Source organism: Notolabrus celidotus, chromosome 5, assembly GCF_009762535.1.
Source record: "Notolabrus celidotus isolate fNotCel1 chromosome 5, fNotCel1.pri, whole genome shotgun sequence".
NCBI classification, from domain to species: domain Eukaryota; kingdom Metazoa; phylum Chordata; class Actinopteri; order Labriformes; family Labridae; genus Notolabrus; species Notolabrus celidotus.
In genome coordinates this window covers 17,722,525-17,749,181 of record NC_048276.1, presented here as the reverse complement: position 1 = coordinate 17,749,181, position 26,657 = coordinate 17,722,525, and the positions used below count along the sequence as shown (strand labels likewise).

General features: G+C 39.9%; 1 protein-coding gene across 1 annotated transcript in view; it reads right to left on the bottom strand.

Annotated features, from left to right (window-relative positions):
• LOC117812621 (gamma-aminobutyric acid receptor subunit alpha-2-like) overlaps positions 1-26,657 on the bottom strand; it is a 177,431-nt gene that overhangs the window by 43,489 nt on the left and 107,285 nt on the right. The window contains exon 5 of the mRNA XM_034683510.1: positions 704-924. Within this exon, the coding sequence (XP_034539401.1) occupies positions 704-924 (221 nt within the window). The remainder of the gene's footprint in view (positions 1-703; positions 925-26,657) is intronic.

Here is a 26,657-nt window from a genome sequence, read left to right as displayed (position 1 = left end):
CCATCAAAGTGTACGTCTCCATCTCTACGCCGGTGTCTCTGTGACACAGTTAATACAAAATTCAGCTGCCAGATTACTAACTCGCACCAGCCGTCAGTCCCATATCATCCTTATTCTTGCATCACTCCACTGGCTTCCCCTTAAATTCCGAATTAATTTCAAGATCCTTCTAACCACATACAAAGCCCTTCGTGGTCTCGCCCCCACTTACATCTCCGAACTCCTCATCCCCCCATTCCATCACTCGTCCACTCAGATCATCTAATCTCGGCCTTCTTTCCATCCCCCGCTCTTACTATAAAAACAAAAGGTGGCCGTGCCTTTTCCATCTACGCCCCTTGCCTCTGGAATTTGCTCCCTCAAGCCATCAGGTCTGCTGAGTCTGTTGACAGCTTTAAGAAATTATTCAAAACACATTTGTATACTCACATTTGTATACACTTGTATACTTGTAGGCCTTCATAGAACCTCCCATCTAACCTCTACTGGGGGCGTTTTTGCTTTCATTGAAAGGACAGCTGTAGATAGATAGGAATTGTGGGGAGCAGAGAGAAGGGGAGGACATGCAGGAAATGGTCGTGGCCAGAGGAATCGAACCAGCAACCTCCGCGATGAGGACTATAGCCTCTGTATTTGGGGCATTACACTGTTAGGCCACCAGTGCCCCGAAAAATTATACTCTTTAGATCATAAATTGTCTCACCTCATGGTGTAGAGCAGCGTGCCATTGTCGACTAGTCGTAGCAGTTTGTTGGGAGTCGTCATGTTGTGTGCCACTGACTTCTTCCCATTGTGGAAGAATGTGTCAGGAGTCCAGATTTTACTGGCCAGGAGGTTGTTAAGGGGTAACACCTGCATGGGCCCAGCAAACTTCAGCCTCTCGTCCCTCCAACTCTGACGGAAGAAGACGTCAATGGTGTATTCCTGAAGGGAAAAGAAAGGAGAGGATAACAGTTTAAACAATTTTTATATGGCACTTTCCCCTCTAAAGGTACTTGATTTGGTCGTAACAACGAAACATTTTACAACTATACAATCTTTTTTTACTCACCAGGAGAAACACAGGTGCAACTAATAAAAGAGTATGGCTGTGTTCCATATTCTTAAGCCAGCTAACTAACTAACAGGGACACTAAACGGGATAGAGATACTACTAATGGCATTATTTGCACCTGTGCTCTTCCTGCTTCCTAATGACTTTCTACACTGTACGATTTTTACCGTCTTATAAGATTAACACGAGTCACATTGCACGATGTGAAATTCCTAGACTTCGTGTCCACACAGTGCGATGGAGCTATCATTGAATCTTGACTACGACGCAGCGTATTTCAGGCTCCAAATGCCGCTATATTACATCATTAGTGTGCGTCCTCCTCGGGTCGTTGTCATGGCGGCAATGAGCCGACACACTGCATTTGCGATTGTGGCATTTTTTGTGCCTTGAAATGAAAAGAAACAATAAGGAAGAGGAAAGTGGGGTCACATTTGTGGCAAGGCCTTTGTTGCCATAATTCAACCAAAAGTTCCTCTTTGATGGAATCCCACGTATAACTTTAACGTCTTCGTTTCTCCTCCATTGTTAAATTAGCGCCGATGATGGTGTCTGTCTGAGTGGACGCAGTGATATTCACGTCATTTCCTGTTGTGTTCCTATTGGTTTGTTTGCTGACGGGCATCATAGAGGCAGAGAGTGACAGACACACTGTGATGATTTCTCAAATTTTCTGACACTGCTTGATATTTATCGTAGCTCATCTTTGGTCGCAGACGGCTCTATCTTTCGTCTTTTCGCTTGTCACACCGGGAGATGTACGACCATCGATTTTCAGCTACGGACGATTTTTTCCACGATCACAAATCTTTCGTCTGAGACGGCCAAAATCGTACAGTGTAGAACTGGCATAAGTCAAAATGTCCACCATGAAAAGGTCTTTATCACCGTCTACTGAATGCTAATGCAAACTAAAACCTTCAGAGACTACTGGAAAATGGAAAGTTACATTCGTATGAATATGCATTTAAAATACATCATAAGTATTGATGGATCCATATTTTATTAAAGATGCCATATCTGAATAGATTCGAGAACAAAAAATGCTAACCCACAAGTTTTAAAGGACGTGAATTTACAGAACCAGCAGAGTCTGCGAAGAACCGTAACTATCTATCGTAACTTTCTTGACTGCTTTCGCTCTGTTTTAGTTTTTACAGCAACAGACCGCTTCAGCAGAAAAACATGAATGCAAACCAGCCAACATTTGCACTATAAAATGTCCTCTATTGAAATAGATACACACCCAGCTATACAGATGTATGATAGGTATTATAGAACATAATGTTTGCCAGTAATTGCAGAATATACAGTGTTTCCAGAGTCATGTATCATGTTTCAACATGTGATAACCACTCTCTCTATATTGTAGTTTATTTTCAAAGCCTAACAGCGGACTGAGACACAAATGAGCCTCAGCAAGAAACCTTGTATTACATCTGTTTCATGTTTTATTAATATACAGAAAAGTCTTAACTTGTTGTCACCAACACATTAATAGTAAACAAAGTAAAATGAATGCAGGAGAGCCAGTCAAAAGTGATTTATTTCTCATTATTCATTCAATAAGACTTGGTGTCCTAGCAACAACCTTCCTCATCAGCTGCGTGCAGCTGCTGTGCACACTGATGCAGCGTCTTTACAGACGGAGATTAAAGTAAGCTGTCTGTATCTCACGCTACACTACACATCATTGGTGATCGATAACAGCATGGCGGATGTGTTTCCCTTTTAATTCTCTTGTGCCTTTGATGGTTCCGTTAAAAGGCTTGTGTAGCACTCACCAGTGAACTGTAACTGGCTTCTTCCTGAGCTCACAAAAAAAACCAAAACCTGAAAGTCATTTCTCCGAAGCTTTAACAACCAGGAAGTCATCATCCTCAGCAGGAGAGGTTGTGCAGCTTCTGCTCAACACATCAACAGGGCTCCTCTAAACAGCGCAGGATGGACGTCCCTTAATTGATGTGATTGACCTCCTGGCGGCCTGAATACCTACAGCGCCATAAAAACAAAATTACACTTTGTCTACCCTCACAACAGAGCTCTTAATAAAGTCCGCAGAGAGCTGCGTAGACGGATACAAGTGTAAGTGTGACAAACTCATATCCGTCAACAACATTGCACCTCAATGAGGAAAATAACTCTATAAGGAGATAAAAAAAGTCTCCATTCAGCAGGGGCGTGCATACACATTTTTGGGGTCAGGATCTAAACCAAATAATGGCACCATTCGTACTCAAAAATGTCCTATAACAACCTTTGTTTTGCATTACTTCCATTAAAAATGACACTACACATTAAGTACCACCTTGAAACACTTTATACATCAGGGTTTTTCCTGCATATAAAAGTGAGAGGCGGCTGCCTCAGCCTAATTTGTGTACCGCCTCAGGACCCTGTCAGCGTTGATGGATGTCTTCATGAGGAACACTGTTTTCCAAGGACAGCACTTGGGGAATTTGACTTTTTTTTTGCACTTGTGGCATTACGCCCATGTAGAGGCAGTTCTCTTTTGTAATCAGCCCACTGCATCTGAAAGCACATGGCCGAAACTGCCCCCAAGTAAGATAAGTAAAAACTTGTCTGCGGGGTACGTCATACATGTTGTTTTGCTACAGGTAAGGGCATAGCTACTAATAATGGTGCCTGAAAATTAAGTTGCAATACACACGTCTACAATTATGTTCAAATTTAAATCTACCTCTCTCTCTCTCTGTCTCAGTCTCTCTGGCACTGGTCTGTTAGTATTACACCGTGTGTAATTATTAATTTAATTGATACTGAGTGCCCTCGTCTCTTGGTTGCAGTGTGTTGGTGTGACATCAATAACTATTCCAGACCAGGGCATGATATTGGAAAAGGCAAACGTCTATGGTGCATCAACAAACAAATAAATGTTTGTTCTGATAACATATAATTCTGTAAAGTGAGACAGTTTAGGGGAAGAAGTGAACCTCTCTGTCTTTAATCAGCATCATCACACCAACATTTGAATGATGACTTGTTGAATCTTGTAGGAAGTGAAATTTGACAGACATGCAGGAAGTACCAGACATCTTTTGTTCTAGCGAAGTATGTTTTAGATAATTTCATGCCAAATTGATGCATAAAAATCACAGGAACACAGTGTTTGATGCTCAAAATGAGACACCCCTGACTTAAATTTTGTACTCAACTTTGTAAATTAGCATTCTTTGTTGTATTAGTTTACTTATAACCATAAATAAAAAATAATTTGATGTAATTCTTTCTTTGATTATACAATAACTAAAACTCTTAAATGATGTCTCTTTTAAAAATGTGTTTGGCTAAATAAATGCTGGTGTTAGCACACTGCAGGGAGGGTCCCACCTCAGCCTAACTTCTGAGCCAGGAAACCCCCTGTGCACTAAAGAAACTGATCCTTTGCGCTATTTGTTTATGAAGTTCTTGCATTCAGCTGTTTATAACAGCTCACTCACAGATGATCAATCTTTTTGTCTGTAACATACTGGTGGTAACATATATTTAGTAGTGTCTGACTTTCCTGCTCTTTTTTTGTTTTTATAATTTTTGAGGCAACATGATTCAAATTTTAGGAGCCATAATTCAACTTTTCTGACATGGAGGTGGATTTCACTCATTTTGCCCTGGAGTTGAACAAAAATAGAGCGTTTATATACTAGCAATGCATCAATGTATTGGTTGAACATTGGTGTTGGACAATAGTTGCCTTTTTTTTTTTTTTTTAAGTTATATTTTTGGCCTGTTTGCCTTTATTTTATAGGACAGGTGGAGAGAGACAGGAAATGTGGGGAGTAGAGAGTGGGGGAAGACATGCAGGAAATGGTCAACCGACCGGGAATCGAACCGACGACCCCTGCAACGAGGTATGTAGCCTCTATATGTGGGGTGCCCAGACCGCTAGGCCACCAGCGCCCCAATAGTTGCCCTTTTTGACAAACATTGGCACATGGGCACCAGTAGCTGATGTTTATCTGTATCTCTTACAGCATTATTATCACATCAGTGTAATACAAGTACACCTAAACACTGAGTCAGAGAAGAGGCATTTTATTTGGCAGAAGAAGTCTCCTGGACAAACGTAGCAGAGAATGTCAGCTGAGTATTAAACGTCTCTAAGATAACCAGTGACATTTTAAAAGAGATTTAAAAAGAGTGATTAGGAGGGAGTACTAATGACAATTTGAATACATTAAATATCATGGTTCATTTGAAAAACAGACATGACTAGTTTCAAAGAAGTAATGCAAGAAATATCAGTAAAGGAGTCAACTATCATCTAAATTGTTATTTTAAACATCAGGATCTGTGTTGGCCCTGTCTTTCACCATGGATACATCTACTTCATACAAAACAATTACACCAATATGACAACACCACAGTACTTGCTTGTTGTTTCAAATGTTGTTACCACTCTAAATCATAGTCTGTTTTAACCATGAAGAGGTGTTGTGAAGCTTTAAGAATTCACTGGTCGTATTAGAAATGCTGACTTGACTCTAACCTCTGGTTAATGTAGAAACACGAAAAGAGGTGAGTTGAGGCCACAGCAGACCGGCACAATCTGCCCTACTGTCAGGCATAATTAGAGTCCCAGGGGTGCTGGTGGCCTAGTGGTCTGGGCGCCTTGCATACAGAGGCTGCAGTCCTCGTCGCAGGGGTCGCTGGTTCGATTCATGGCCGTGACCATTTCCTGCATGTCTTCCCCCACCCTCTACTCCCCACATTTCAAAGGCAGAAAGCCCCCCCAAAAATAAATAAAACTTTATAATTAGAGTCCCAGATGATTTGAATGCAAAACTCTAAACTGTACAATAATCAAAATGGATTATGCCACTTTGACATGAGGTCATGTTTTGCTCTAAATGATTCTCAACTTTGTATTTATTTAATACAAAAACACACCCAGGTCTCATCCCAGCTGGTGTTCATTATCCAGCGATGAAAACACAAGCTAATGTTCTTGGGCAGGCGGGACAAAAAATCAACATTTGTTTGTTTCTTTTGGACAGGAATCTCCTGTAAACACAGGGTATTAATTTGCCGATTGAAAGACAGAAATGAGAAAAGGCGTAGTCAATCTCCACTCAAGGCCAAATGGTACAATCAGTTCAAATGCCAGCTGGTGTTCCTCCAGGGACCGACTGATTGATTTCTCCTTGACAGAGGAGACAGAGCGGAGCTTCTATCCAACATTACTTTCAAATGTCTTTTTTATAGCAGGGAGCATCATGAATAGATCTACTGTAGCAAACAACTGTAATTTAAATGACACTTTAAAACACATTCATGACACCGCAATGACAGTGTTACAAATAGATTCATGAATACAGAAACGCTCTTCACAAGCACTGCATAGATTTTTTTTTATGCCTGCACACATATTTTCAGAGACTCAGCACATGTGGGGGATGAGAAAAACAGGAACAACCTCTTACTAGGGTGCTCGATGGATTAAAGAACACCTTATAACACCAAGATATTTAATTTTTTATTCCACTGGTTCCGAAACTTTTCAGCCTGTGACCCCAAAAATAGCACTGCCAGAGACCGGTGACCCCCGCTGTCCTTCGAGGTTAAAAGTTCCTCACTGCTGTATAGCCGTGGGAATTGATAAGATTTGATCAATGTCAATGCCATTGTCGATTCTGCTTATCAATCCAATTCCTTATCAATTCTCCTAATGATTCCTGAGTATTTTTTGAGGGGAAAAAAGTAGTTCTACACAGTCCTCCGCACCAAAAGGAACCATTTTATTTTTTCCAAAATTATGTCTGCACAAGACTGAACATGACCATGTTAAAATTGAACATACTGAACAATAGGTTGACCTCATTCTCGTCCGTGTGAGTCCGGACATGGCCCCTTGAGCCTCCTATGGAATTGGTGTTATGTAACATTAATGGTCTCTCATAGCTGGTCTTGCTAAACTGTCGCTGTACTGCAGCAGTTTAAGATATAATTACATTGTTTAGGATTATTGTGGTTTATAATGGATGACTTAGTGCTGTTTGTTGGACAGTGATTATGTGCGAGAGCAAAGATGAGCAACAAAAGCTGCTCTGCTACCAAACAACCTGAGACAGTGCTTTTTCTTTGTGTAGGTGCAGTTTCCCATGCTCTTTGCAGAAACACACCCAGTATGCTTTTATATACTGCATGCCTCAGTTCACAGCGAAGCTTCTGCTTATTTCAACAGCTACTGTTTCACTGAGGTGGAGAAGTTTTATTGGAGAAGTCAACTCAAGTTACATTAAATGCAGTCAGTGTTTCTTGCACAGCTTTTATCACGGCTCTCGTGTTAGGATTCTTACCTGGTTCTGACTGCCACATACTGCGAGAGGCTTTTATACTGAAATGAACTAGTTGAAGCAATCTCTGTGTTTAATGACGTGGAAATGGCTGTCATAGTAAATATGCTATAACTAAATGTGTCTAATGCTTTGAAGTTGAGGTTAATTACAGAACAGCGAGTAACTACTGTTGGACTGTCACAGCAGTGTCTCTTAAGCAAACAGTCACTCAAAAAGGATAAAAATAGAGCTTAAAAAAAATAGAGATGAAGCATGTCATGCTCACACAAAACATCTCCTTTGCTCAGCGTCTCGGGGGAGAGAAGCCGCCAATTGCAGCACTAAAGGAGAGAAAATAATGAGAATGAAAGGAAATGAGGGAAACGATAAGAGAGGCTGATAAGGTGTCAGTTAAGGTAGGATGTACAGCAGACGGACTAAATGAGTCTGGATGTTAAAAACGACAGTGTCTGGATTTTTGATTATGGCAGGAAGGATAATATATCTAATATCTGATAGAATATTAATGCAGCCTTTTAGCTTAAATTAATGAGTTCATTAAATTCTAAACATTCAGCCATTAGGTCATGCTTTAATAATGTCATTAGGGTTTGGCTTTAATTTGGTTTTACTTAACAGATCGAGACGTTTTGTCTCTAATGAAAGGGAAGTTGGGGTGTTTGAAGTGGGGTTAAATTAGGTCATTATCAATAGCAGGTGTGGACAGTAAATAACAGTCAGCACGTTGCTTTAAATGGGCTTGTTTGAAGCATTAATCTTTCCCCAAGCAGTCACCACTGTACAATGTGTTTTAACACAAATTGGTCTCATTATCTGTATTAAGGAACAAACTTGGTCAGCCTGACTATTTGTTTATGCTTTATGTGCAGCTCAGTAGTATAAGAGGAGATATTTTTCTCTTAAGCTACGACATAGAGCTTCAAAATAACATTGTTTTTTGTACCATTGACTACTGAAAGCATGAAGCTTAAAGAGGTTGTTTATAGGTTATCAGTTGTGCTGTATGAAGTAATATTAAGAAGTCAGAGTGTTATGCACAGTCGTTGACAATCAGCACTGCCTTTATTTGGAGAAGCTTCTAGGAGTACTGACACTACAGCCAAGCTATGAGCTGTTGCGGAAAGGAAACTAATGCGACTTAAAAAATTCCTTTTAAGCAATATTTTTTAATATTGTCACTGCTTAAACTTACATTCACCTTTTCTATGTTTCTTAACTATACAACAACCCTGTATTCCTACTAGGGCTGCCACAAACGGTTATTTTGATAATCGACCAGTCATCGATTATTTTTGTGATTAGTCGACTAATCAGATCATACATAAATTGCAGCTTATCGCACTAGCATGCAGCTGCTCTTATATAACCATCATTCGTTTCCAGCTTGAAGTGTTTAAGGTATGTGCTAACAAAAAATAAAGACAATTAAGATGATAGTTCATTCAACTTTTAATGAACTTTGCAGCTTGTATCAGCATTTCTGACATTTTTTAAATGTGATAGTGCAAAATAAAATGAAGGCACAACTCTTGCCTTAAACATTTTTAGCTGTAAATGTTTAGTGCATTGTAAAATGGAACCAAAAACTATGCACTATGTACAGTTGCACTATGAATACTAAGTAAATAGCTCACTGTTGACGTTAATGTTAGCAGCTAACTAGCCAATTAGCTTACCGAGACGACTGTCCCCCTTTGTCAGAGATTGAATCAGCTATGACATGCTTCCTTTTCAGATGTTCGTGCTTCGCCGTCGTACTACCATGGAAGGCAAGTTCTGCCTTGCGAGATTTTGCATTTATCTTTTATTTTGGAAAAATGCTCCCAAACTTTTGAGCTCCTTAGCCAGCTAGTCATGATACTGTTTGGGCATTTTCCGATGTCATCGTGACTAGTCGACTAATCTTGGCAGCCCTAATTCCTACACAGTGAACTGTATCAGATCAGCTGTTTTGGTCAGTGGTTGGAAGAAGAGACAACAACTAAAAGAAAATACATTATTATTGAAACAATGAAATGCCATTCACAGTGGGGACAAACCCAAAGAAGGAGAAATAGAGGACAAAGAAGGATTGATAGAGAGGTGTAAACACTTCTGTGGTTATTTATTCAGTTCTTTGTGCAGTCTTTCCTGAAGCCTGTGCTACAAAGCAGGATTTTTGGTTATGGAGGTAACTCCAGGGTTAAGGCTCAGTTTTCAGTATCACAAAGGAAAACCCTGCTGACTGACCCATCAGTTCACTTGACTGTGCAGCTCTTTTATTTCCTAAGATCATCTATTGAGATAAAACAACATATCTGAAGTATTAAATCACTTTTTCCTTTTTCAAAATGTATGACAAAAACATTTCTAATGGCACACCAACGCAGAGCAGCCACTGAGTCACTGAAATTTAAATATTCCCCCGGTAAAATATCGACTGTTGTTGTTTTATAAAACAATGCATCTTTATTAGCTGACTGCTGTGACAAGTTTGATTTAGTGCCCCTGACAAGTTTTTATATCGTGGGAGGAAGCTAATTTATTGTGCAGAGTTGTTATGTATGATGTATGTTACGGCGTCTTGTTTTTGGCAGTACACAGCGGACCATCGGTAACACTCTGATTAGCCGGTGAGCTGGTGAGACAGACTTCTTCCTGAAGCCTGTGTATCCATCTGAACCAGCTCCTCTGAACTTCACACTGTGGGCATTGCACTGATTAGCAAAAGATTTGATTAATGTCTTAATTACTAATCCATCCCGCTCTCCAGGTGTCAATTATTCTCTCTCGCTTCGCTTCTTGTGAGCCGCTCACCTTTCCCTGCTGACAGCAAAACTTGTGTGAGACTCGCAATGAGCTGTGAATCCCACACCAGCTCCAATTATCTTCAGATTTAACCAGATTCTTCTGCAGCTCTGAGGCAAAAAACCCCCGACTTTGAGCACTTCAGCGTGCAACACTTCAGAGACTCACACTTTGTTCCCCAACATAATCAGACTAGAATCAGAGAGGGGTAAACAAATGAAGGATATGCGGCAGAAAACATGACTTATCCTGTAAGAACAAGAAGCGTTTGTAGAAGTCCTTTACATAGACACATTATTAAATTATAGTCATTGTGTTCTCTCCAGGAAAAGAGAGGCTCACATTTAAGATGACAATAAGGGAGAAACAAAATATGAGCAGAGTGAAGAAGCAGGTCCATTGTGTGTAATCCTCTCTTCTTAATTATGTTTCCACCATGAGGTGGGACAAATATCGATACGGCAATATGTTGTCGTCCTAAATAGATTTTGCTTCCAATTTGACTCACCAGGTCACTACTTCTCCAATGACTCCACCTGGTGTTGATAATGACATGAGCGAGGGGAACATGAACAGCAATTTATCGACGGGTGAAGTAGTTGTCAGCAGCTTAATTTCATAAGAAGGCAGCAGTGGAAAGGAGCTAAGAGATGCCATTATTAAACCAAGACCAACCGAGACTTACAGTGGTGCTCATATGGCAGAAGTTTTATGGAGGCTGTGGAGGAATGGAAGCTGACTGTCGTGATATATTGTAACATGATCCTTTTGCTTTATATTGGTTAACGCAGTATTGTCATATTAGCGTGGGCCAAAATTGTGGATCGTATCGAAAGGTATTGTAATGCCTGGCACATATTACAAGATTCTTCAAACCTTCACACATTTAGAGACCACACACTTGATGATAACAAAAGACAGATCGCACAAGATCTCTCTCTTCTGATCTTATAGAGTGTGGTGTGCACTACGGAGCACGCCACACTCCAACTGATTCTTCAGCAGAGTATCAGGCTCTTCACGCTCAATATTCCAAATCTCGTGTAGCGAAACGTGACTTTGGTGTAAACAAACATGGCGGACGAACAGGAAGAAGCAATGATGATAGTTTTCAGCCTCTTACTTTACGAAAACACACACAAAAAAGAAAAACGATCATGGAAAAAGTCATGAACACGGCGGGAATGTGGGCTGTATGCATTACAGCATGAGTTGTATTCAGTACAGCGGTGAGTTTTGCCTGCGTCATGTTTTTGTTTGTTTTTACTTCCTCTTCCGTCAGTCAGCTGAGTCAGCTCGCGTCTTGATTGACTTTTGCTCCGGTACACGTGACATTACACACTGTGCATGCTCGGCTCCTCTCGGAGCATCCCACACACTACAGGATTTCTAGTCATGAATATTAAACATGTTCATTATTTACAATCTCTCCTTCTGAGGCCTTCCGAGCGGCTCCGACCTGAAAAAAATCACTCTTAACTCACCCCACACCACAGGAAAATCAGACACGATGTCGTTTGCAAACATCAGACAATCAGGCCTTTGTTGGCTTTGATCGTATAAGGGGGAGATCAGGACAAAAATCAGCCTGATTATCCTGTAGTGTGTACCCGCCTTAAGGTATCATAACGATTTGTATCGTATCGTAGCGTGCCCTATTGTATCGCATCGTATTGTATTGTACTGTACCCTACCCTGACGTATCGTATCGTGTTGACAATTAAAGCTTCATTGTTGTTATGTTTGCTGTTTGGTTCCAGGTTTGCATCATGGTGGATTACATTTAGTCTTTTTTTGATCTCTACACAGGTTTCCTTATTTACAGCCAACGCCAGCTCAAACAATAGTGTACTATTGTAACTACGAGGACACCTTTGGATACCAGAATCAAGTCCCATAATCACTGTGTAATCATCTACATAGTGATTGATTACACACAACTTATTTCAGCTGCATTTTCATTTCCCATCTCTTTCCATCATGTGCTGTTTGCTTATGTGTGTGATACAAATGTTAGCGTAAATATCGAAAGGAACTTTTTCACCTAAAGCTCTCAGTCCTGGAAGCTTCTTTTAATCCTGTACATCGAGTAAGCTGCACAGAGAAGAGTGCTCTGTCTCATCTATCAAGACACACTCTTGATTAAAAAATGTACAGTTGTTTCTTGCACGGAAAGGTTCGGTACACAGGTGGGCGGAGGAGCGGACAAATCTGATAACAGAAAGGTCAAGGTGACTAAATGTGTTCAGAAATAGCAGGAACACAAACACTAGATAAAAGGTTTGGAAATCTGCACACTGAAGTACCGAGACAAACTGACATCTAAAAGAGCATACACTAAATTATCTCGGGAGGGTAGAATGATGAGAGACAGGTGCAACTAATCCTTGGGGTTTACACCAATACTTCCACACTGTTTAGTATGCCAGGGAAATATATTTATCTTCTAATGCATTGATTTCAAATGTTTCTCAAAAACACCAGGATTTCTTACTAAATCACATATTCTGACCAACAATCCTCTGCGGTGTGAGAGATGTCACATCGCTTAGCAGAATTAATTTTTTATATCTACAAGGCAGCATTTTTCTTCAAAAACATTCAGATTTTGATCGACAGTCTGCAAAAGATGAATGTGAAAGAGAGTCAGAGTTCAAGGCCTAACGTTCAAAAGAAGTAGTATGTCCCAGCTCTATTACTTAAAAGTGCAGCTGCATGCTATTGTGACAAGAAAAGGTGTGGGATTCAAAATGCACGGCATCACACAATGCAGGAGACACACAGGGAGGAAGTAAAGAGTCTCAAAAAAGAGCGGAGGCTGGAAACAAAGAAACAGGGAAGATAAATTATGTAACAATGAAGAACAACTTAGAGAGCGGGGGGACACCGAAGGGACAGAGGGAAAACGCTGTCTGTATAATCCAAACCAAGGCCTACAACGTCCCTGATGCAAAGCGACTCGGGTTAGAAATGAGTTTAGAGATAACTGGGAAACATAATGTGAGAACATTCATGTTTAATATTATACATAGTATTTTTACACATTAAACAAATTCAATTAAATGCAATTATTTCCCATATAAAGACCAAATAATTCCTTCATTTTGTTGATAGTGACCAAGCGGCAACCTCCGGTCTAAAAATATGAGTCCAAAGCGGAAGTGCTAAAAACTGCAGTTCATCGAGGATCTGCTTGAGGCTGGCTCCGGAAGTACAGGAAACCACATACACACCAATTAAAAAACGAGCATCTTTACAGCAGAAATAAACATGTTTACAGCCTGGTACAAAAGAAGAGCGTAGTCTGAATAGCTCACACTGTAGGGGGGTTGAATTTTATTCTAACGCGGCAATTTCGAAATATATTGAGATTACAAGTCTTCCAATGAGAGGCACAGCTGACTTGATTGAACACTGTAGCTGTTGGCTAGGAGGCTCAGAGCCCGCCTCTTTACGTCACAATTGCTCCACAGCAGCTATATGGCTGCCGCCTCCGATTGGCCTCAAAACAGCTCTTCAGAAACAGATGGGTGACGTAACGGATAATACGTCCATATTTTATACAGTCTATGATAGTGACACATTGATGTTAAATTCAGACAAAATGGCTTTGTCCAGGAAATTGTTTTTCAAAATAGATACAGAAGGAAAAGAGAAACAAGCCGCTGAACATTAAGATTGGACACAATATTGTCAACTATGCAGCAAAATACTCTTATCCAGTAAATGTTATTTGAGCCAAAACAAGACCCCTCCGCTTGTTTCACCCTGTTGGGATTTTATTTGGTATAACCACCAGCTAACTGTCCGTTTTCCCTGGATATGTAATGAACATTTATTGGGCTCCTTTTTATTGTAACGAGTGAAAAGGAAATACTTTGTTTGCTTTTTACCCTCAAGATAGCCATAGTATTGAGACTGCATCACTGCAGAAGAGAATGAAAGAATAAAATCAGAAGGTTAAGTATTCATTCATTGAAATGCATCACAATGATCACAACAGTTAAATAGGAATAAAGGATAAACATGGCTTAACAATTGAAATGGATACACTTCAAAGAAACGGTACAAAGTGCTTCTTTAGGAGAGGACTTTGTCGACTCATAGTGAGCATACATCTCACTTGTGTCACGGTTAAAATCATATGCTTGGATTTGACCCGTGCTTTGTACACTGATATTAAGAAGCCTATTTATTCATACTCTTCAATTCCTTATGATGACAGTATCCAGAGTTTCATCATCTGTTTGCAGCTGTGTTGTGATTTTCTCACCATCTTAGTTTCTTTGATTTGAACCAACAAAGAGAGATCAGAAACCGGAGGGCTGTACTACTGAGTCAGTCCAACATACCCAGGCTTTGTTTACGTGAGCCAGCTCCACAAAGCCTCGAGCCCCTTTAGAGACATAGGGTATCACCACGCTGGTTATCAACTGTCTGTTAACTCAAGCTTTCTGCCTCAAGCTCATTTGATGTTTCTTCCACACATAGCGAACCAAACATTTGCTGCCGGCTGGAGCAAGACTGATAAGATAAGAGGCAATGATGAGTGTGCCTGCCTTTCATTTGGGAGGCACAACTCCATATCGTAGAGCTCTTAAGCATGAACTATGATTGTGCAGCAGTGTTGAGACTGCATTTAGGTCAAACACTGTTCGTCAATAAAACATGTATACAGCCAAATCAAAATAAATTGAATAAGTTATTAAATTTAATCTTCAAAAATCTTTAGACTCATCAATTTTACAATCTGAGCTGTAGCCTCTAAACCAGCCGTGTGAAATGGACCTGACAGGAAATTTGGAACAACCATAAAAACATAATCTGTACTGCCTGAGGCTGCTCTGCATCATGATCTGCAGAGGTTCCCACGATGCTGTGTACCCTATTGATCCAAAGTGAGGACAGGGTTTTCCTCCCTCGTCGTGAGGCTGAGAACGTGGGATGATCTTATTTTATGGGTCTCGACTTCTGATTGACAGTATTCGCTCCCAACAGTGGACGGTGCCACATATCTGTCAAACAAGGCTGGCTGGCACTCACAGCCAGTGTTGCCCACTCCTCAGTGAGGAAAGTAGCTATTGGCTGTCCTAAAAGTCGCTAGAAGTCGCTAAATGACGTCATCGCCTAATTTGCATAATCTGAATTGTAATAGACGCTGTCAGAGAGACGTGTAACGTCGAGGGAGGGACAAAAAGAGGTTAAACACCCTAAATATGTTTAACTACACTTAGGAGCCTACAACAAATAAAAGTAAAACATTACATTTTTCAACAATATCATTTTCAAGATAGTTATTGCATACAATCTACATTAACAATCTAAATGGATCAGCCAGCGGTGTCTTCGTACATGCGCGATTCATTTGCAGTCTGGACACAGAGGGGTTAACATCTCTTTTCTGACTGCAGCTACGAGGGACTGCTGCGCGACTAGGACTGAGCCATCTGTGAGTGCTTTGGGACGGGGGAGGGCGCCACTGCAACACCTACTGCTCATTTGGAAAGATACATGCTTTCATTTCAGAGTCTCCAAAAGTTTCCAATAACACCAGAGAAAGTCGCTAGATTTGTTGCTAGTCGCTTTTTTTTTGAAAAAGGAGTCGCTAGAGGGGTCTGAAAACTTGCTAAAAAAAGCTGCAAAAGTTGCAAAGTTGGCAACACTGCTCCCAGCTACAGTGCAAGGGGATGGAAGATGGAGAGAGACGGTGATTGTCTGACGAAGTGGCGCAAAAGAAGGCCAAAACGAAATCAGAGTAATTATGCCAAATTTAGTTTAATCCAATCCAATCCAGCATTATTTGTATAGCATCTTTCATGCATCCAAGCTTACAGCCCACATAGAATAAACAGAAAAATGGCAGCAATCAATAAACAATATTAAGGCTAAAGTCTTAAGATGATAACAAAAGGATTCAAACAAAATTAAGACAGGAAAAACCTAAAAAAAATATATGAATTAACTAAAATTGGTGAAAAGTTACAAAAGGCTTCATAAATACCTCCCAAAAATGAATGAACAACCAATAAATAAATATATAAATGAATAAATAAATATAATATTTTGGTATGAACAACATTCAAAGTGTGGACCAGATACTTCAAAATAAAAGCTAGATTAAAAGGATAAGTCTTTTCATCATAGAGGGCTTACTGTTCCAATATCGAGGGCAGTTAGTTCCAGAGTTTTGGAGCATAAAAACAGAAAGCTCTCTCTGGTGCTTCAGTGGGACACATGAGGGACATTTAAAAAGGAAGCATTCACATAGGCAGCATAATGGTTATCACTGCAGCAGAGACATAAAGCAACTGTCAAGGTGTAAAGAAATATGGTGTTACAGAGGATGTCTAAAGATGGTGAGCTCAACAACACCGTCCAGGGGGTGGCTTGTCTTATAATTAGACCAATACGGCTTGTAGGCTGATGTACTTTAGCTTTATAACTTTGTTCTGAGGCTTTACTAACTCAAAGCCACAGTGCACCAAGTTTTCCTTTACAAGTTTTACTGCAGCGATCACTCACAGTGAATGCCGTCTAGAAAAGGATTAGTGAAATGACAGAAGTTTACAGTGTAATTAAGCAAAAACTGTGAACACCACCTGGTCTCCAAAGGTTGTCTTTGCAGAGTAATGTAACATCATAACCACACCAGGTCAGAAAAGCCACTGTGAAGCCTGACTTTAGGCTCAACAGATCTGGTTCAGCCATTACTCTTTCCTCAAAGTACACCCTGAGGCTACACCCTGTAATTATGTGGTTTATTCAGTAACTTGCATATTTATGTTTCTCAAAACAAAGATTAGGGTTTTTGTTTTCTGACACCAGAACATGTGTCATGCAGTATTCATAACTGAGTTACCTCAAAAATCCGACCACATTGGATAGACCTCCATTTAAAATGTTTATGGATTTGTACCAATGATTAAAAAAAGATGAATTCCTTGCTCTTTATCTACATTGGAAACCAATTTGTTTTTCCTCATGCATATGATTGCTGTCGCTGTTTCTTTCATAGAGGTCATAAATTATACATGTTACAACTGGGACTAATACAAGAGGTGAACACAAAAATCCCCACCTGCCACCTATTCTTGTATGATTGCAAAGTACTGAAAACCTGTTATCTGTGGCTGCAATTTTACCAAAAACTGTATACACAAACAAGCCTCGGTTTCTAAGTTATTCAAACACTGCAAATAAACCTGAGAGTCTGAGGAACATGACCTCATGTGAAGCACATAGAGGAAAGTTAGCCCCTATTTTAGGTAGAGCACAATTTTTGTAGCTGCTTTTAAAGTCATTCTCAAAGAGGATATTTGAACAAGGTCACTTTGACTGATGAAGACTCGTTAAGTTCACCTTCAAATTTTGGTACCACAAACCTCCATCTGTGTCATTTAAAAGACCTTGAGCTGCTCAGGCTGTTTGAGTTTTTTTTTTTTCTTGAATTTTAAGCAAACAGTGGTGTGCTTACTATCTCAAGTACAGAAATATTTTCTCCCAGAGATTGTGGAATCCTGGTGGGATCAGACTGTGGCTGACATCTTTGTCAAAGCAAGCTCCAGCACAGTACCCATGACAGCCTCAATCCCTCCCCAATCCATCAGAGCAGAGCTGTCTAACCCCAACATGAAACAGGTAAATGTGCCATGACAATGAATACATGTGAATGAGAACTGGCTCCATCGGAAGAAAAAGGAAAATACAGCAAAAAGAAAATGGAAGCTTGAGTCCAAACACACCCACCTCCTTACCAGAGATCAGCATCAAGAACATAAAGCCTCATTCAGGCTCTTGCTGTGACAGGCTGCAGCATTCTGCCGTGGGAAGAACAACATGCTTTGTTATTGGCCTTATATCTGAGCTTCTCTGCGACTATGCTTTTAGCTCCCTCCTGTTGCGATGGTTGGACAGAGGATGCAGATGTGGCGTATTGGGGTCCAAATGACAACTGAACAAGCTGCCCTTAGGGTGAGAGAGGAGCAGACAGTTCTGGGACACTTGATGTAACAGAGATGGGTAATTGGAACACTGGATGTACATGACAGAAAGTAAGAGATGCCCTGGGTAAAGATTGTGCTCTGTCTAGGAACATCTATATTTTAAACAATCTTAAAGCATTTGCACTACACATTTTTCGCCTTGCTCGCGGCGTGGCCTCAGGGACGGCAGTGACGGACAGTAAGGGTGAAGTATCTTAACAATGGATGGAAAGATTGCCATGAAATCCAGGGGATGATACCGATAGCTTTAGTGATCTCCTGGTTTATTTTGTGGTTCTGAATTGCCCCTGGTGCCACTGACAGAATAACATTTGTGATTGTTCCAATAATCGCCAAATAGATGCCAATGATTACCAAATAGTATTTTGGCTTGAAATGCCCATCCCTAAAGTCACCAAATGTGAAATAGAGCATCAGCAGAAACCTGCTAAAACCATACTGTATGGAATATAATAATGGAAATAGTATCCGTAACGTCACCAGTCTGTTCCTGAGCGCTGTTTTTAAGCCAATCGTCAGCAGCAGCCATATTGGAAATGCAGAACTCAACCAGGCAGAGTGTGACGTAAAGTGGCGGAGTTTGAGCCTCCTAGCCAACAGCTATGGGTTCCCCTCCGGGAGTCAAGTCACATGTCCTTATTTGGGTAAACACTTGTAATCTTAATATCTTCTGAACCTTTGCATTAGAAAAAAAAATCACCCCCGTACAGTGTGTGCTGATAGAGAGATTAGCTATGTAGAGCCAAGCCGTTTTTTTTAACCAGGCTGTATACGTATTTATTAATGCTGCAAAGATAGTCTTTTTTGAATTGCTGTGTATGTGGTTTCCGGTGTTTCTGCAGCAAGCCTCAAGTGGATTCTTGATTTATAACACTTCAGCATGGGCTTCATACTTTGAGACCGGAGGTTGCCGCTTGGCTAAAACATGTTTTTCCAAGCATCTAGCATGCTAACCTGCTAAAAAAAAAAACTTCATCAGTGTGGCATAGGGGTAAACTGAAAAGATAGTTATCATCCAGGAAAAATGACTTGGAAGTCCAGTGATGTTGGATCGAAAACTTGGAACTTAAGCTAAAGATTTGGTTGAAGACTTGCTGAGTTGGTAGATTGGATCAAATTCACAAAAAATGGCAGACCTGTCAAAGTTGGGTTGATGGTGCTACACTGTTCTTTAGATTCAGTGTATTCATTTTGTGCCTGCATGTAATGTGTGTATTATGGCGTTGGGTTTGAAGTGGCATCCATGTTGCTTCTACATCATAACTCAAAGCTTTTGAAAAGCATAAAGTTAAGGACCAGTGAGAGAAGCGAAAACTCTTAAGACAGTTACATGCCGAAGACGTCAAACTTGAACGTTACAATAGTCTGTGTTTGCAAAGTAATAATTTTATATATCTCACGTGCAACAAAACGCGATATATAGAGTAGGGATGGGCAATGATTTTCGAATATTTATTCACTTTGTAAAAATCGAAGAGTTAATGCAAATATATTTTCATTTTAAAAGTAAAATTTTTCATCGTTTCTACCGGTGCCTGGTTGTAATACGATATTCCTGCCAGACGGGGGCGATAGAGCATCTTAAAGCTGAAACAGAAGAAGAAGAATGCTAACTGCATTAAATAGCAGAAGAAGAAAAAAATCTTAGCGACAGTTGCAGTGATTTTCTCCGTTTCTAAATTTCACATTACTACACACGTATTTCCAGAGACTGTGCATGGCTGTAAAATGTAAACACACACGCCACTCGGCGTCACACAAACACAGACATAAAGATCGAGACAGACGCTGACAGTGCCCGCTACTAGCAGCACCTCAGCCTGCTGCTGGTTAACGCGACTGCCAAACAAACGAGCTGTAACGGTGTGTGTGTGTGCGTGTGTCTGTCTGTGTGTGTGTGTGTCTGTGTCTGTCTGTGTGTGTGTGTCTGTGTCTGTCTGTGTGTTTGACTATCAAGAATAGGTGCCAATGATTATCGAATAGTGTTTTGGCTTGAAATGCCCATCCCTGAAATAGATATTTGATGTATTACACACCACTATTTTGCAGTCGCATTCCTACTTAAAAACTATAAACTACACATTCCATAATACAAAAATGTAGAAAAAACATTCTTAAACTTCTCAGTATCAGCCATTAGGAACAGGTTAATCCTGGAAAACCATCCCCCGCTAATAAGTGCTTTAACAAATGTTTGGTCGGATGCTGAGTTCAGGGTCACCTGCGTGCTCATGAGTGAGCTCCAATCATTTAAGAACATGACAGCCCTTGACAGGATTTGCGTTTACTGGATTTTTAATAGCACTTCAGTGATGTAGCAGGTTCAACCCAGTGCCATCTTTTTGCGCCCCTTCCACACAGCAGTATACTTATCTCCTTCCTGTAATACTTCAATGTTGCTCAATTTAATCCACAACACAAGCCTCAAATAAAACTTTAATGTCTTTTTACAACTTCAAGCTGACTAATTAATGCTTAAAACAATCTGTGTAGATAACTGCTTCTGACTTTCATTCCCAGGCTGACACGGGAGCTGGTGTTTCTTTTGTCTTTTTTTTTTATTGTGTGTTCAAGGAAATTCGACAGGAAGAGGTGAATCTGGGTTCAATTCACATTGTATATCAGGCTTTGGTTGTATGTATAAAAGTGGCTTATTAGTTTGTGAGTAAGGTTCATCAGTTAGGTTGTTTAAGGCATGTAGAGGTAAACACTTAGTGTTACAAAAAATGACTCAGCATAAACATGTTAACAAGAAATAGAAAAAGTTACGATACTTCTTATGTCCTTGAGAAACAGCACACAGGAGCATACAACACATTTTTCTCACTTATTTTGAGGACTGGATAGCTCCCCAAATTAATCTGTTAAACTCTGGTGAGTTGTCTCTGTTACAGAACTTTCCCTCGTGAACACATCAAGGATATATCTCAAAAAGCCTCTTTCTACCTTTTGAAATACCTCCAGGGTTAGTCCTTTTCCTCTGCTTTAACTGACCTAGAAAACTGCTGTCCATGCTTTTGTTTCCCAGGACTGTTTATTGCAGAGCTGGATAGTCTGAGACTGTCCCGCTCCGCACTCAAATAACCCATCAGACTCATTCTGAACTCTCTAGCTGGGGAGCCCATGAACCAGAAAACACGATTGCACGAGCCTGACCTCCTGTAGATAAGCCTGGGTCACAGGGCTGAAACTTAGAGCATCTTCAAGCCCAATTTATGTCTTTAATATTAATGATTAAACTCCTTCCTTGTTCACACTCCCAGAGTACCTGGTATAACGCCTGGCTCTTTACATGCAACAGTCCTTGTTATTCTCAAAACTCATGATAAAGAGCCGAGCCACCCTTCAACCCACTCGCTCTCAGTGGGAGCTCTCCATTTTTGGAACCAAACAGATTTCAGGGATTCAGACGTCTCGTTATAACAGTCCAGAGTCAAAGACCTACTTATTTAGTACAGCCTACTACCCACATTTGCTCACTGTACTGTAAAATTCTAAACATTGTCCTGCTATTCTCCTAGAGCTTCCAGTGCTGATCTGTGACCAGTGCTTTTATTCCTGTAGAGATCATAAAACCATGCAGCTCTGCACAAAATTCTCATTTTACACAACCAGTGGGATGAAGTTGGAAGTTATGCAACATAAAAGAAGAAAAATTCAACCAAAACACTCAAAATTATGATTTTCCACAAAGACAGTGAACTGATAACATGCAAAAATCCAAGCTAATGAGAAAGATTTTTCTAAAAAACCTGACCATTAATTGATTGTAAATTATAGACAAACTTATACTGAAATGAATGTACTTACAAATTTGCAGCTAGGGTTGATATGTGATTTGACCATCGCAACTGCAATGTTCACATGAAAAAGAGTCACATCCCAGGAAATGCAATTTCAATCATATGACTTGTAACACTTCCTGCTGCCACCAGTATCTCATTTCCCATTATTATTCTACAATAAAAGACTGTCTTATATCACTTGAATGCAGCCCCTCAGTTGAACACACAGAGAACTGACAACTGTGCAAGCAGTCTGTATCTGTGTGTTACATGACTATAGACCATAACCTAGAAATAGTCATCCATGCATTCATCACTTCCCGATTAGATTAGTTTTTTGTAACTCACTCTACACCTGCCTAAGCAAACACAACCTCTTAAAACTCCAGTTAGTCCAAAACGCCGCTGCCAGACTCCTCACACACACCAAGAAAAGGGAACACATCACACCAATTTTAGCCTCTCTTCACTGGTTGCCTGTGGGTTTTAGAAATGATTTTAAGATTTTAACTCTCACTTTTAAAGCAATAAATGGACTGGCCCTCTGAGTACCTAAGAGAGTGTCTCAGGATGTATGTCCCCAACTGCTGCCTGAGATCCTCCGGCAGGTCCCTCTTGGAACTCCCAAGGGCGAAGTTAAAAACCAGAGGCGACCGGGCCTTTGCAGTCAGGGCCCCGTCACTCTGGAATGACCTGCTGGAAAAGATCAGGCAAGCCACATCCTTGTCCTCTTTTAAATCTCTTTTAAAAACACACTTTTTAAAATGTGCTTTTACTTCTTAACTCATCACTGACTTTTTAATTTCTGCATGTTTTTTTATTATTGTCTTTTACTTAACTCATTTTAGCTCTCCTTACCTTTGTCATGTGCTTTAGTGTTTTCACTCGCTATGTCTTGCACTCTGTAAAGCACTTTGCAAACATGTTTTTAAAATGTCCTATATAAATAAAATGCATTATTAATATTATTACAAACTGTAAACATCCACGCAATGTTCCTGCCATCCCAGACGTTCCATTAAGTGAGATGGATGTTAAGATAGTGTATTTCTTCTTGTACAGACGTTTGTTGACGTTGTGGGAACACATGCAGACCGCTAACTGTACCATGGACTGTTACTTTTAGTGTCTACACCTGTAGCGCACATACAGTCTAGCACTGTTAGAAAGGAGAGGATGCAGAGAGGATAAATGGTACGATGTCAGCTTTTTTTTTTCCGAATATCATGCAGCCCTGTTTACAACACAAGATAGTACTGAGCAGCAGGTTCTATAGTGTGATGTGTGTTTCCTGAAGCTAAAGCTTGGTCTGCTCTTGAGGCTTCACTGTGGGAAATCTTAAAGGAAATGCTTGAAGCTTTGGTGCAGTGTTCATGTGAATTTAGAGCCAGAAAGCGCAGCGTTGCCTCGGGCCATGAAGAGCCTTTCCAGGGTAATGATCAGTGAAATTCAGACATAATCTAACACAACAAAGCAATGTGAAATTACATAAAAATGTAATGCATTGGTGTTACCTTTCCAGATATGGGAACAGTCAGAACCTTGGCAGCTGCTGGGCATCCACGGATAACAGGATAAAGGTAGTAGTGTGTGTGGACAGTAGCTATTTTGTCTCTGACAGCAGACAGAAAACACCTGCTGTGACCCCACTAACTTTAACTCGGATCAAAACATCTCCACAAGTGGGTTGCTACAGTGCTACAGTGCCCTGCTCCATTGATTCATGATGTTGCCAAGTGCAGCATGTGAAGACAATAAGAGATAGGGCCCAGAATTGAGCCTTGAGAGACCAAGAAGGTGATATCTGCTGAAAAAGATAAAGCACCGTCTATTGTAATATAGTAAGGGGGTTAACACTATCTCACAATGCTGCTTCAACACAGTGTGGTCAGCATAGGGTTTCTTCAAAAGGGCAGAGATGGTCTCATAAAAGTAGGGGTAAGATTTAAACTTGTGAATGTGCGGTCCAGACTGGGGCAGGCTTCAAGTAAAGGATAATGCATAGTGAGCAGGTTGTTACAGTGGATTGGATTCCCTACAGGGGGAGGCGGACAGGAAGCAGTCTTGCCTACAATCCATTATTACCAGCTGAGCACTATACATTGTCCTGCTTGCTACCAAGGTATAAAAAAACATCTTTTTCACCAAGACCCTTGTCTTTTAGCCTCCAGACATCGACCTAACATCTCAAGATTTATGCCAAATAAGTAAAAGTATTTCAAAAAATATCCTCCATGATGTTTACTGATTTAGACAGCTAACAGAGACTAACATTTTTGTTGACAGGCCAAGGTGAAACCAGTCCTTTCTGCAGATTGATTTGATGTGACATGTGGGATCAGGTTGTCCACTTTGCTCTCAAGAAATGTAACACACAGTTGTGAGTTGCTGAGTTTTGAACAATCAGATTCAAGTATTTCAGACATCTGGGTAATAAACTGTCTTGTTTTATGTGTCTACCAACCGGCCAGTTACAGATTACATTCATCTGTGATTCCCAAAGAAAAACTGTGTAAAGTTGCCTGACCAGGGAATATATATTCTTAAGCTAGAAATACTTAAAACAACTATCAGTTGGCCTTCATCCAACTGCTGCAGTGAAATCATGAATAGGTAGATTATAATGCCAAAGAATGTTTCTCTGCAGTGCATGAGATGTGATTGTGAGAAACTAATCAGCTGAATAATACTGAAACAAATGAAACAATAGGCCCTCTAGGAAATTTGGGGTATAGAAGAATGGGATGCACATCAGTTCTCTGTGGCTGAAACATCAGACCCCCAAAATCTCATTTCATTCATGGGTCCATTTGGACATTTGAAGTTATTTCTTCCCAGGGCCACAGAGATAAAGCTTTCAGGAGGATGTGACTGGAATAAAGGCCAGAACATTTTTCTTATCTAGAAATAATGATGTCCCAGTGAAGTTGACCTCTGACCTTTATGTATTAATAATTTCATCATTTTGTCCTATTATGGACATTTGTGTTATAGTGTCAGAATTAGTGCATGGATTCTTGAATAGTGGCCAAAAACATTTTTGGAGAGATTAAAGTGGACTTAACCTTTGAGCACTAAAATCTAACCTTTTTATACATTAAATGTGAGCAATAGAAATGTTTCCTTCTGGCATTTCTTAGATGTTACATTCATAAAAAAATAGAATTAACATACAGAATGTACGTATGCATGGCCGAACAACCATACATAATGCCTCTGACAGCAGATGTCACTGGTCTAAAGGCATGAATCAACTAACTGTGTATTGTCTATTACATTTTCAGTTATATAAATCAATGCTAAATACACAAAATAAATATATATGTTTTGTATCATTGTGTTCAAATTATGTGTATGTATTAGAGTTGTCATTACATTTGAAATTATTTAAAAATCAAACAACATTGATACAGTGGAAATAAAAATAAACTCAAGAACACCCAAAATGGTAAATTTTGTAATTCTTTGTGTATTGTGCTGGTACAGAAATAACTGAAGATAGACCAACATGTGACATAATGTTGAAATAAATTAAATGAAAATATGATTTTTCTAATTAGAATATATAAATAATTCATACCCAAACTCAAATATTTCCACATCATTTCCATTCATAACCCAGAGATGGTGTGTAGGGATGTGTATCTGCAGAGAGAGTGTTCTCTGTCTGTATTTTCTTATTTTCTGACTTATTTTAACATTTTATGTTCATCCGTCATTGTGCAGTGCTGTGAAGCTCCCTGTCCCCAGTCTGCAGCTACTAACTAATGAAAAACATAAAGGGATCAAGAGACATCACTGAATCTCTCCCCTACTCTCTGTCCATCTGTGGAAGACTTATATGGAATGTGTGTCTCTTAATTAGAAGCTAAAATGACCTAAAGAACCTCAGTTAGGCTGACCTGCATGAGGAAAGTTAGCAGTGTAGTGGCTGTGACAGAGGGCGGAGCAAAGAGACACACAGCAGGCAGGGAGAAGTGCGACCTCAGCTGAGTGCAAACCAAATCTAGAATCATTGCAAGTTTGTGCAGAGAGAGTTTGTGTAGAAAGGTGTTGAAAATATGAGTGTAAGTCTTTTTTTATCATAAGCCTTGGTGCTTTATGATACTATCAAACATAAGCAATAATGGAGATTGTTTCATTTGAAAGCATGTGTTTTTGAAAAGTATCAAATTATTGAACATCATGACAACTTTAGTAAACATGCACATGTTCTGTATTTCTGTGCAGTTACTTTGTGTCGCTTAATGCTCATTTGCATGTGTTCAAGGCTCTTTATGCATCTCTTGTGGTCATTTTGCATATGTTTGTAGTTTGGAGTGTCTTTGTAGTCATTTTGAGTCACATTCCACTCATTTGCATATCTGTGTCATCACTTCGTGTTCTCTTATTATTAGTTTTGCAAGTCATTTTGTGTCTTGTCACAGCCCTAGTTGTTTTGTTTCTCCTTTCAGCAATCCATCCATGAGCTAAAAATGGCAATCCATAACTCCATGTCTCTATATCACTATCAGAGACAGTCAGACTCCTACACACATAGACACATTCATCATAAAAAATACAATAAATTCTAAAACAGCAGACTGCAATTTTGCAACATGTGGAAATGATGAGGGGGAAAAGGTCAAACTACAAAACGACTATATGCCTTGGGAAAATTGGTTTAGTCTTAACTCAGTATCCTCAAGCTTATTTAACTCCTGCAGTCTGT